This window comes from Delphinus delphis, chromosome 9 (assembly GCF_949987515.2).
Source record: "Delphinus delphis chromosome 9, mDelDel1.2, whole genome shotgun sequence".
NCBI lineage: Eukaryota > Metazoa > Chordata > Mammalia > Artiodactyla > Delphinidae > Delphinus > Delphinus delphis.
Window position 1 is genome coordinate 81,002,091 of NC_082691.1, and position 13,876 is coordinate 81,015,966.

General features: G+C 37.3%; 1 protein-coding gene across 7 annotated transcripts in view; it reads right to left on the bottom strand.

The window, feature by feature from the left end:
* Positions 1 to 666: 666 nt before the first annotated feature.
* The window catches only part of POT1 (protection of telomeres 1), an 84,418-nt gene continuing 71,208 nt past the window's right edge, over positions 667 to 13,876 (bottom strand). For 4 of the 7 annotated variants that reach the window (XM_060020818.1, XM_060020819.1, XM_060020825.1 and 1 more), the window contains 4 exons: positions 12,632 to 12,720; positions 10,736 to 10,827; positions 9,078 to 9,183; positions 6,153 to 7,318 (listed from right to left, as the gene is read on the bottom strand). In XM_060020818.1, the coding sequence (XP_059876801.1) occupies positions 7,206 to 7,318; positions 9,078 to 9,183; positions 10,736 to 10,827; positions 12,632 to 12,720 (400 nt within the window). In that variant the 3' untranslated portion in view covers positions 6,153 to 7,205. The other 3 variants (XM_060020822.2, XM_060020823.2, XM_069541020.1) reach the window with 3 other exon arrangements.

Sequence of the window (13,876 nt, forward strand, 5' to 3'; positions counted from 1 at the left end):
CAATGGTCTCTTGCCTCTTGGGCAAGTCCAGACTTTTCCCGGACTCCCTCCTGGCTAGCCGTGGCGCACTAACCCCCTGCAGGCTGTGTTCACGCTGCCAACACCAGTCCTCTCCCTGTGATCCGACCGAAGCCAGAGCCTCAGCTCCCATTCCCGCCCGCCCCGGCGGGGGAGCAGACAAGCCTCTCGGGCTGGTGAGCGCCAGTCGGCACCGATCCTCTGTGCGGGAATCTCTTCACTTTGCCCCCCCCGCACCCCTGCTGCTGCGCTCTCCTCCGTGGCTCTGAAGCTTCCCCGCTCCGCCCCCCGCAGTCTCCGCCCACGAAGGGGCTTCCTAGTGTGTGGAAACCTTTCCTCCTTCACAGCTCCCTCCCACTGGTACAGGTCCCGTCCCTATTCTTTTGTCTCTGTTTTTTCTTTTGCCCTACCCAGGTACGTGGGGAGTTTCTTACCTTTTGGGAGGTCTGAGGTCTTCTGCCAGCGTTCAGTAGGTGTTCTGTAGGAGCTGTTCCACATGTAGATGTATTTTTGATGTATTTATGGGGAGGAAGTTGATCTCCACATCTTACTCCTCTGCCATCTTGAAGGTCCCTAGGTTTTATTTTTAAATGCAAATTTCTGCGTGCCAGAAATCCCTTTAAATGCTAGTATCACTTTAGGTGCTAATAAATTCTAGTATTGTCAGATTTTGAGTCTCAAATATTTTGTTGGTTCTAGGAATATTACTAATCAACTATTATATGCCAGGAACTTCTAGGCACTGGGTAAATAGCAGTGAACAAATAAAACTCCCTGTTTCTAAGGAGCTCATTTTTCTTTAGGAAAGCGAAACAGTATGAAATAGTAAAATGATGTCAGATGGATAAGTGCAATAGAGAAAATTAAGTCAGGGGTGGGGAATGAAGCATGATGGGGTAGAGTGGTCTTTACATGATCAGGGGAGGCCTTCCCATAAGGTTAGGAAGGCCTAACCTTATATGTTACAGAGGATCGGGGGGGCGGGGTGGGGGGAGGTGGGAAACAAGGAACCTGGAAGAGTTCAACAATGTCCAGACAAAAGTAACAACATCAAGTTACAAAGTCCATGAAGGGAGAGACTGCCTGGTATGCAAACAAGGGGACCAGTGGAGAGGAGTGGGAAGAAAAATGTAATAGTAAAAGATGTCAGAGAGGTAGTAAGGAAATGGCTCACGTTGGGCGGTGAAGGCCATGGTAAGCTCACTGGGTGACATTAGAGAGCACTGGGAAATGATGGTATTGGCCTTACGTTTCAATCAATCAGTCCGGCTGCTGTATGCAGAATATTCCATGTGCGGAAATTGTGGAAGCAGAAAGGCCAGTTGGGGAGATATGGCTGTAGTCAAGGCAGAAGATGGTTGCATGGCCAGCATGGTAGCAGAGGAGGTGCTAAGTAGTAGTCAGATTCTGGATGAACTTTAAAGAGCGATCTATGATGATTTTTCAAGTGGATTGGCTGTGGGCTGTTAATGAAAGAGAGGAATCAAGATGAGTAGATCTCATGTTTGGGCAGTTAGTGTTTAGCAAATCTGGTGTAGATAAAATACTCTCCCAGCAAATTCCCAGTTGGGCACCAGTGTTAAGCTTGTTTTACTTATGACTAAAGCAATACCTTCCCTGGACCACTGAAGGTGAAATACTGGAGCATATTATCTTCCTAAGGACTGAGATTCATTAAAACCCATATTCTTCCTGACATGAAACACTGAATACAAGACATCTCTTTTATTTCATTACCTGCAACTAGAAAAGGAAAAGGTAAAAAGAGCTCATTTTCTCAGTGATATTTGCATCTGAAGGGAATTGATTTTTTTTCTCCTGTGGTAATTCATTAATGCTTCTAATAATTCTTGAATATGCATAGGTATTTGAAACACTTTAATCACTAATAACAAAACAAACCAAAAAAAGTGTCTCATATAAAAGCCAAAAGGTGGATAGCCAATGGGAAATTCCCTGCTTTATTTCTTCCATTTGCAGAGCTTACCTCTCTCACCATTTTGGATCAAGTTTCAAGTACTATTAATTCAAAACTTGTTGTTTCACATTTTTAAAAATCCACCTTGTCTTAAAATTGAGACTAATAAAAGGTTTGTATCTAATAACATCATTCTTGTTATTTAATAAGAACTATGTAACCTGTTGCATCTTCATGTAGAAGTATTGTTCAAAACCTGTAGTAGCCCATAGGTTAGGAATTGCTCTTCTCTTTATTTAGCTCCTGTCTTCTTGCCCTAATTCTAAAGGTTGTGTCCCATGTCCGTCTTTTATTATAAACCACATCCAACTCTTTCTGGATAGACACAGTATGAATTATAAATGAATGTATGAGCTGACTTTTAAGTGCCTATTCTGTACTCTGTATTCTTTATCTTAACCTCCATTTAAGCTTTGATCATTGTGCAGAAATATTTGTTAATGATTCCAAAATTTAAGGGCAAGTTTATCATTCGAGAACCCCATCTAATGGGGAATAAGCACATAGGACTTCCTATCCAACCCCATAAAACCACAACCATGCCTATCTATCACAAGCAATATTTTCATCTGACTCCAACAATTGTGATTTTTAAATGTTACCTTTCCTATGAACTCTAACGGCAGCTTGGGACAGAAAATCATTTATGAGGTAGCTAAACTTGGCAAGAGAAAATCTAGAAGGACTTTGCCCTCTAAGGGAGGACAAAAATCTGCTGAGGAATACAGTTATATGTAAAGACAAATCGGCTTTTATCTGGGAGTTCATATTTCACAGAAGGGAAAAATCATTCTGAAGGTACAGGAAAAAAAATAAAAAAGGTATATACCAGGGCTTCAGGGTTGTATATGAAAAGGTACCTGTTTAGAAACTGCAACAATATTTGATGGAATATTTTATTAATAGAGATAAGGCTTCAATAAACACATGCTCCACATCTTCAAAGTATTGTGAATAGATGAAATAAAAGAAACTTTCACACAAGTTGCAAATGTCTTTCTTTGGCGGTTGTGGACGAGGTTGTCAGGTAAATTCCAACATAGTGCCCTGCAAAGTGAACTCAAAGCAGAGAACAAACGCGCACACACACACATGCACATAAATACAAATGTGACTTTGTGGCCTAGATTTCAAGGGGAAAAAAACAGACATTCATCAGGATGTTGTTATGGTCTAAAAATAGCAGAGGCGTCTCTGAACTATCCACGTTGCACCAATCAGCACATCTGAGGGAGCATCAGGACACTGATGCATTATCCTTATCATTATAATTGATGCCTAATAGTTCTCTATCCGTCAAATGCAGCCCTGAATGGAAGGGCCATTAATCTCCATGTAAGATGATCATCGCTCTGAAAGCCTAAGTGATCTCAAACTTTCTAACAGCTTAAATCACAACGCTGCAGGGAAAAATAATACACAGGGCTACTGATTCATTTCCTGGCTGCCAAAAGATATGATCTCACATACCTGAGCACGCTGGTGAGTTCCGATACTATTTCCAAGTACCCGAGGGAAGAGAAGAAAGATCACTCTGCCCAGATTTTACAAGCTGTCTAGTTCCCCTCTTTCTAGAGTGGGTGGGAGGCTTTGCCACTATCCGGAGACACTGAGGGACCAGCAGAGGAAGAAGATTTTTTATTTCACCTAAAATGATGTTCTAGAACTTGAGTGTGACTCATCGTATCGTTCATAGAACCTGAATTTCCTAATGAAAAGCACTACAGGAGGCATTTTCCTTTTTTATATTAACATAATTGTTTTCACAATGAGTTCTTTAAAGCATAAAAGAATATTTCAAGACAGCTATGTCACGGCAGCGTCCTAACCTGTATTAGGAAGTCTGGACAGACTTTCAAAATTCCGATCACTTGAAAAACTCCAGGAGATATAGTGAAACCAGGTCCCAGGGGCTCCAGATTTATTTAAAGGGAAAATACACCAGATAAAATACAAACTGGGTAATAAAAATAATATTATGAATAACTATAAGGTAATAAAGTCAACAACAGAATACATTCTATAAAAATATAAAATTCCAAAATTGGCATAAGAAGAACACTTAGACCCCAAACCACTACAAAAATAGAAAATGAAATGATAGGAGAATTCCCCACTAAAAAGTGACTTATGCTGAATGATTACAAACAAGTTTCTCTATGTGTACTGACATAAAAAACCAAAATCCACTCTACGAAGTGACAGAGGCAAGTTGCAAAATATATTCATAGTATAATGCTATTTAAAAAAATGTATATATACACATACTTACATGTTCTCCGGGAAAACAGTCTGGAAAATTATACACCAAATTGTTAAAAGTGGTTTCCTCTGGGGTACTAGTTAAAGCACGAATTAGTTCAACCTTATATACTTTATGCTGTTTCAAATTCTTACAAGTACATATCACTTTCATTAAAAAAAAATTCTAGATGAAAACAAAACTTGATGAAATGCATGGTCAAAATTCAAAATACTGAAAATAATCAGAAGAATGTAGCATTTTCCCCAGATACCAGTGAAAGCTTCCACAGAGTATAGAAGAGATTGGCTGGATTGAGAGTCACAATTAGTGACAAATGCATGCTTTGACGTCAGAAACAAAAGAACAGTCAGCTGGGGAACAGGCAGGAGAAAGATTTTGGCCCATTCCTGTGTGTGCAAGTAGCTTGGGTACAGGATCTACAGATTTGAAAACCGGGCAGCCAGTATTGTGTGGAGACTGCTTTCCCAGGTAGTCAAAGATGTATTCAGCTCCTTCTGTTCCATCAACACTGGCCTTTCTCTATTTATTTAGAAACAACACCCAATGTGCAACATGACCAGGGTAAAACGAAATGGGGAATGATGCACTCCTTCTCGGCAGGTGTAGTTCCCTCAAATAAAGCAGTATGAGGTGGCCACAGAAAGAGCCTGTGAGCACTTTTCATTATCACATCTAGATATAGAGGAATCGGCTGCCTCAGATTTTCTAAGACATGCGCTCTCTTCCTCACACAGAACAGCATGGGGGCCTCAAGAGAATCCAGTAGTGTCTGAAACAACGGATGCTGCGGAGACTGGAGACTGAGGAAGAAGCTGTACGCATACTACATTCTTAAATTTGTGTAATTTAAAGTCTGACAGGAAGATTCTACCAATATTCACAGACTACAAAGGGGACAGGGCTCAAAATTGGGCACGATGAACTACCATCTAGTTGTTGCTCCAGAAATGGAACTCCCCTTACGCTTGGGTTCCCCATTAGGGTAAGGCACACACATCACCACTGGATAAACACTAGGGGCTGACAAACGCTTCTTGTTCAAAACTGAAAAGTTAAAAACAAAAATGATGACAATGTAGGGGTTTACTAAACAAAACAAAAGGTAAAGAGAAATCGTGAAAATTCATAGTTTTACTTTATTAACTGGCAGACAGCACAGGCTGACACGTGTGGCACTCCCTGCACCTCTGACCCTTACTCTCCTAGACTGGGTGCTTCCCGAAGGAAGTGAAAATGCCTCTCTCACTTTTGTGTCCCTAGCATACCACCAATACCAAAATTTTCTTAAAACATTTCTTAAAAGTTTTTCCTTGAATATGTTTTGAACCAAGAGTGTACATCTCCAAAACAGCAGCATCAGTCTCTTTCATTGTCTTGAACAAGCTGGTAATTCAGCGATGGGGCAGATGGGTAGTTAGGTCTGGAGATGTGCTAATATACTCAGGAATTCGAATTTAGAATTATTGTGAGCAGAGAACATCAGATATTCAATCCTTTTGGCCAGTAAGGTGTGAAAAGCCTTTTGGTTCTATCTGTGATATTACTTCAGATATTTAAGGGAGAATTCACTTGCAGAAAACCCCGTACCAGCTTTTGCTCCAGAGGCCTGAAGTGGCTAACAGTGCAGCCCCTGAACAGAGACTACCTGAATTCAAGTGCTGACTGGCATTTAATAATTGTATGCATTTGGTCAAGTCAGCTTATCAGTGAAACCTTAGTTTTCTTATCAGGATGATGGGTTGTTTTGAAACTAAAATACATGTTAAGGGCTTACTTAGTATTGTACCTGGTGTGTAGACAGTCCTAAATATCTGCTATATTGACACACTTGCTTTGATTCTTCACCTCAAATCATGCCTCAGCTCAACATAGGGCAAATAAACGAAACAGTTGAAATGTGTACATTTATTTATTCTTCACTAATATTGAACTAGGCAGATCTGTATCTCTCAGTCTTCAGGAAATAACATACATAAATCTTTACATAAATATAAATATACAGAAGCATTTGTATAAAACTGAATATTCATGATTTTAAATTTGACAAATATCATCAGGTAAAAAGCAGACTATCATACTGAGTTAATTTCTCATTCAATGTTCAACCTGAAATTTAAGTATATTTTACATAAGACCCTAACAAAAAGGGTAACACACCTAAGTCACTAACATTGCAGATCTGACCACTTGATTAGGTTGAGGAGGAATAGAATAACTTCTAATATCATGTAGAGAAACAAGCAATCAAAGCACATAATTCAGGTCTGAAAAAATGGATTTATCCTCAATTGGTCAAAGTCAGCACCCAAAGAAAGCAATTCTGCTACTTCCACTTAAAGCAAATCACTCTTTTCAGGCACACTGTAGCTCACTCAGACAAGCACTTCTTCAAGAGTACTTGTTCAAGCAGATCCCTTTGCATGAAAACAAAACAGATCAAATCCTTGTGCTCAGTAAGAGTGGAAGATTTAAGGTAAGGACATTTCCTAATCCCATATACATGCTAAAATCATCCAAATTGCTGATATAAAAATCAGGGCAGAAAAAGCAGCTCAACCAGGCATGATGGATGGCAGAGAAATCAGTGGCTGATACATGGAAAAACCAATAGGGAGAGTGACTTCTAGGGTAGGGTAACAAAATAGCTTCTCCGAAAGGAGGAGAGTAAAGAGTAAATGAAAACACAGTCCTTATTTATTTGATGTCTCTCTTTTATATCCCTCACAGCCATCATACTGAATATTTTGAGCAACAGGAACATTTTTAACTTATAAGAGGGCATTAAGATAACACAATGCCTATCTGTCAAAAAATTTTTAAATGCTGGTTAAAATGGAAAACTACAGAGCTAAAATCTCTTATGTCTTTTATAGCAACCACATAGAAAATAGTAATGTCTTCCAAAATTATAGCATTTTACCTATGGTAAGTTGAATGTCAAAATTAGATAAGATCTTCTGCAACTGTGGTGTCAAAAATCTGATAGCAAATTTGCTGCTCCGCTCCACTTGTGACATTATACGACTTGATGAAGCATTCCAACCATGGATATGCATCTACAAATCAAAAAAAGAAATGCTATTTAACCATCAAAACTAAACAGATAACTCTGAAATATGTATCTAAGCATAATGCTTAGCTAGTAAAATCAACATATTTAATTTAGCTTGAAAAGTAAATAAATACACTCACCACATTTACCATTATCTGCTCTTCCAAATACACACTGGATTCATGTTATTGTTTTGTAGCAATTCTGACTAATTTGAATTTTTCCCCAACAACAGGAAAAAGTCATTAAAAGTGGGGTTTTTCAAAATATTTGATAGCAAAGGTAGTAATCTACGTCATTCCCAACTTTTATTCTTTTTTTTCTGCTTATCACTTACTGATCTGCCCGTTTTGTTTTTCTTGGTTGACTGCAAAGAAACCAGGTCGCCCTTATATCTGTCTAGTTGAAATTCCCGTCAGGTACCAGGTGTTCTGTCCAGGCAATGTTGGCAGCCAAGCTTTGGTCATGACCACAGTAAATCTGTTTATAACTTCTCGAACAGTCTGTTAACATTTCTTGAAGTTTGAATTTGGAAGACATTTAATATAGTCCTCACTATTGGCAAGGGTCAAGCAAGACAGGCACTCTCCTACACTGCTGGTAGAACCATAAACAGGTAAAATGCTCTTGAAAAGCAATCTGGCCGTATGTAGCAAAAGCCTATCAGGCCTATGCTTTTTCATATGGCAGTTTTTTTTTTTTTTTGCGGTACGCGGGCCTCTCACTGTTGTGGCCTCTCCCGCTGCGGAGCACAGGCTCCGGACACACAGGCTCAGCGGCCATGGCTCACGGGCCCAGCCGCTCCGCGGCATGTGGGATCCTCCCGGACCAGGGCACGAACTCGTGTTCCCTGCATCGGCAGGCGGACTCTCAACCACTGCGCCACCAGGGAAGCCCCGATATGGCAGTTTTATTTGCAGAAATTTATCCAAAAGAATCCAAGCAGCCAACAAAAATAAAAGCTGACATCATATAAAAGTATGTAAGTTAGACTTAGTTATGGATGTACAAAAACTATCTTTTTGGAATTGTTATCAAATGCAAAGACTGACCAGGGGAAAATAAAACCTGACTTAAAATAACCTATAAACGTTAAACTGACAACAGCTAGATCTGCAGGTGGTAAAATTTGTTACTGATGAAAAATTGTTAGAAGTCAAGTTATCTTTAAATGACTTAGATCTGCAAGTTTCAATGCAAAGAGAAATAATGGCCACAAAAGGAAAAATCAGTGGCAGTAGGTGTAATCAATACAATTTGACCTGAAGACTGGTTGATGAATCAAATGTTACACAGAAAACAACTAAAGCTGACAAAAATATTTAGTAAAATAAAAACTTGTAAAATCTGAAACTAGTTAATATTGAATAGACAATTTATCAATGAATTAAACAGGCTAAATGAGTTTGTTATAGGAAATGTTTCCTGTCAAAATTTCATCCCTGTTGGTTTAATTTCAACTGTTTGTATGCATAAGCATCATATCAAATGTGCTTGTGATCAAAATTGCCTCCCCCTTGTTATATCAATATTTCAAACTATTTTAAAAAACTTTTTTCATTTCAGGAATTATGATTCATACCTATTTTATCCCGCCACTATCTTCATCAGTAGGTAGATCATACAGTATAAACAATCGCTTAGTAATTTATTTGGATTCAGATTTCAAAGTTTTTAATACCTCTAAAAGTCCACAGCTTAGCCATATGCTAGGTATTATTTCAAGGAAAAGAATGAATGGATTGTTAAATATTACTGCCTACCAATTTTTAATCCTGGAGGACAAAACATATCCATGATCATATCCATAATTTGCTGAAGGCCATCTTTGATTAGGACTTCTGATGCTGGAATCTGGAAAAATTTTTCCTTAAGAAAAATATGAAGAAACAAGGAAATGATCTTTATCTTCTTCAGAAGCTATAATCAATACAAAATTATTTGAATATTATCTAATTAAAATAATCTCGACTATTTCACCATATCAATATCATAGAATTCATAAACTAGAGTGCTAGTCTAAACTCTAAAATCTGATTTACTACTTTAATCTAAAAACAGCTATGATACATATATATAAAATCAAGTTAAACCACTCTGACTTAATGATAAGAATGATTAGAATACAGTGAGGCTTACTATTCTCTTGATAGCATATGTATTGAGCACCTACAATGTCTAAGTGTTAAGTTTAAAAGAGTTTAATATATAGTATATATTTATTTAATTTTTTTTTCTCCTCTCCTATTTATAAGTTCCAGGAGGGAAAGGAGTTTGCTTGTTTCACTCATTGCTATATCCCCATCACAAAGAGTAGCACTTGGCATACAGTAAGTGCTCATTAAATACTTATTTAATAAATGGATAAATAATTTATTTAGGCAGGAGAAAAACTGTCCTCAACCTTAACCCAGATTTTTCCCAACGTGTGTAGTAAAAAATTTAACCTCATTGGCCTTTGCCCTCGGTTTCTGAGAGGTAATCTAAGCCCTTGGAATGTCATGCCTCATAGGAGTATTCTTTTTTGCCTGGAGACCCTGGGTCACTCTAACATTGTGATTTAGGGTGGGGAGTTTGGAGCATGTGGTTTTAACTTGACCACTGGAGGGGCTGAAGATTGAGATCAGTCACATGGGCAGTCAACCATGACTACGTGATGAAGCTCCAAAAAAAACTCTGGACACTAAGGCTCAGTTGCACTTCCCTGGTTGGCAATACCTCATGTGTACTGTTACATATCATTTCCAGGAAAGTAACACTGTCCACTACTCCATGGGAAGAGAACAAACGGAAGCTCCATGTTAGAAACTTTCCTGGACTCTGCCCTATGCACCTCTTCCCTTGAGGATTTTAACCTATATCCTTTAGCTGTAATAAATTGTTAACAGTGAGCATAATAGCTTTCAATAAGTTCTGTGAGTCCTTCTAGCGAATTATCAAAACTAAGGGTGCTCTTGGGGACCTCTGAACTTTCAACTGGTGCCAGAAGTAAGGGTGGTCTTGGGAACCTCCAAACATGGTACTGTCAGAAATGAAGGTGGTCTTGTGGACAGCTACCTAGCTTCACACATAACTATCTCCCTAACAGAGTAATTTCATTCTCTCTAATACGAAATGTGGAGGCTTAAAAAGCCCAGTGAAATGCTAACAGATAATGCCTGAGGGGGTGGCCATACCTCTGCCTTTGGCTCCTGGATAGAACTTCCTCAATTTTTCATTATTCACATATTAAGATTTACAGTGTCAAATCAAAAGAGAGATAAATACATAGACAATTTAAGATTTATGTGCTTGTCTTTTATTTATTTTTCAGAGTTGCCTTAAATCTCCTCAGTAACAAAGTATGCATGAATAAATATATTAAAATTTTAAAAAGTACTATTTTTTAATTAGAAATATCTTCACTACCTCTATTACTTACAGAATCCATGAGGTAAGCTTCCAGTACTCCTGTTCCATCGTCAAGAGTAAATGTCATCACAAACACATGTTGGAGAGGTACAATACCCAGTACTAATGAAGGAAAAAAGTTGAAACCATATGAATCTCCTATGCCTTAATCAAAGTAAAGAAAAAATTGTTTTATGATATTAGATACCTGTTAGTCTTGTTTACTAAAATAACTCAAGAGATTAAAAAAACTTATCCCTTTCTGTTCTCTAATACCAATATATTAAGCTAATTTTAGAAGGGTAATTTTGGAACATTACACTACACCTGTATAGGGATAATGACTCATGAGCAATAGTATCTTTTTTAAATTAAATATCAATACAGCATTAGCTTTAAAATGAGTTGATCTTGATAAAAAAACATAAAAACCAATTCATGAAAGGCAATTCAGAAAAGCATATAGTTCGATAGTTAGGATTTTTTTTAACATGTCTCTCTCCTTTGTATTTTAAGCATAGGGATTGATTATTTTTTAAGAGATATCATCTGGTTGAATGATGTGAGAATCTGAGATTTCATAATTTGGTAAGATGAGGAAAAAGGAAGAAATTAAAGAGATGCTAAATCAGGAAAATTTACAGGTTAAAATGAACATCTTTGTGTCTGGAAATGGAAGACATTCAATATGCTTATATAATGGAATATTGTCTTCCATTTGTGGAATCCATATTCAGTAATAAAGGGAGCAACTAAAACAAATAAATTAGGGCATACAGACATGAGAGAAATTGCTAATACAGAGGAATTGATTTTTAAGATTCAGAAGTTCTCGATAGGCATAAACTGTGAGCTAAAACCAAGAAGGATGAACATAAAACCTACCCCGAGGGACCATATAAGCAAACAAAAAACTACATTTAGTACAGGATGAGGAGACCAAGCCTGAAGCACATAGTAAGAAGCTCATGCAAAAGTAACCTGGAATTTCACTGGACCACAAACAAAATATGAGTTAGCAGTATTATACAGCTGGATTAAAAGAGAAAGGAAACAAAACCAAGTATACAAATAAATATCTACAGAATAAAATTTTCAGGCAAGTAGGAGCAGTATCCAGTCTTAGGTAAATAAAGGTTTTCTTCATATTCTGAATTGGCCAACACCTGCAGCTCTATTTCTAGCTTTGAGGACCAAACTTTGAGAAGAGCATTAGTAAAATGGAATGTTTACTGAAGAGGAGAAATAAAATAGTAAGGAATGTGGGAAAGTACCAAAGGAAGTGAGGGTACCTGCTTGGAGAAATAAAGACTCAATGAAAACTTGACAGATTATCTTCAAATGTACAGTTTGTTGACTTTATAGAAGAGGGAACAGATGTACTTTAATTCTAGTACACAGAATGTGGCCCATGTTAAAATTACAGGTAAGCAGATTTTGCCTCACTGTTAAGTACTGCACCTAAAAAGTAAGATATGTTACCTTGCAATGTAATGAGTCCCCAGTCACTGAAGAGTTTTAAGCCAAGGCTGGATGACCACAGTTAATAACGTGATATAAAAAGATTCTTGTTGCTCCAGCTAAAGACTTGTATTGGGTAAAAAGTTGTAATAGCTATCTCTACAACTCTTTTCAATCCCAAGATACTATAAACTGGAGAGATTATTCACAAGTTGTATTTATGATTACTAAATTATTAAAATGTAATAATTGAAAAACATTGGCAGATGCTTGAAAGTAAGTTTTCAATTATTTTAAACATTTATACTTTTATTATGACCACTGTGAATGGTTATACTTAAGGACAATTAAACTTTAGTTCAGCCTTTGCTCTGGTTTTACAATATCCACAAATACTGAAATATTCTCAGTGAGATCACGTTATACAAAGACAGTTACAATGACAGGACACAGAAACTTAGCTTACCTTCTGCCACAGAAGAAGGAATCCACGATGTTTTATCAACCAGGGAATTCAGATTCTGTATTGGTCTCAAACTAGAACACTGTTTACATCTAAATTAATAAAAGAAAAAAATGATTTATTATAAGTAATTATTACAACTCATTTAATTATTATAACATTTCTGTCATTCAAGCATGCAGTTTAAAAAGTATATTATTAAACAAAAGAGCACTGCACTTCCTGTATTGTAATGTGCATATTACAAACAGAATTACTAAAAAAAATAAGCTTCTTACAATAGAAGCAATCTAAAAAGATAGTACAGTTCAGAATAAACAACTCTAAGTTGACAATGAGAGAGGTTCCAGGTGCAGATTGTTAATTAATTTGGCTAATTTCCTTATCTGGTAAAACAAAAAGTCTAAAGAGACAAACTCTAAGGACTCTTTCATTTTATGGCTCTGTGCACAATATGGAATAGCCAAGGTCTTAATTTTATAAATATAGCAACAGGAGAAAATTATTCTAAGGAAGTCAGTACTAGCACATATTTAGAGGATCACAGTTTATGATGCCTAGTACTATAGTTATCCTTTGTATACAAATCAATCTAAAATTACATAATACACTGAAATTGCATATTATCTAGTATAGGTATTTTGCTTTACTTACAAACATTTTAAGTATAAGCAATTTAGTTTTTACTATATGTAATAATGTTTAGGAGATGTTGATGAGAAAATATGCCTGGATAAAAATATAAAAATCAACATTCAAAAAGTTCATGCAGGGCTTCCCTGGTGGCGCAGTGGTTGAGAGTCCGCCTGCCGATGCAGGGGACATGGGTTCGTGCCCCGGTCCGGGAAGATCCCACATGCCGCGGAGCGGCTGGGCCCGTGAGCCATGGCCGCTGAGCCTGCGCGTCCGGAGCCTGTGCTCCGCAACGGGAGAGGCCACAACAGTGAGAGGCCCGCGTACCGCAAAAAAAAAAAAAAAAAAAAAGTTCATGCAGATTCCTTTTCATTTGCAATCTGGGGGAAAACAGAGGGTAACTATATTAAATGTTATCCCCTTCCATTCTTTAAATACATAGAAGTTTTTTCTTTAACAGAAAAAGGTAATTGAATGACGAGTATTAGTTTCTTAAAAAAAAAAGGCTGTGATATTAAACGTTAGACATTGATAAAGCAAGTATACAAATTAAAAATTAAGAGTAATAAGCATAAATTAGAGAATTCATTACTTCCGAAGTAATAAAAGAGGAAA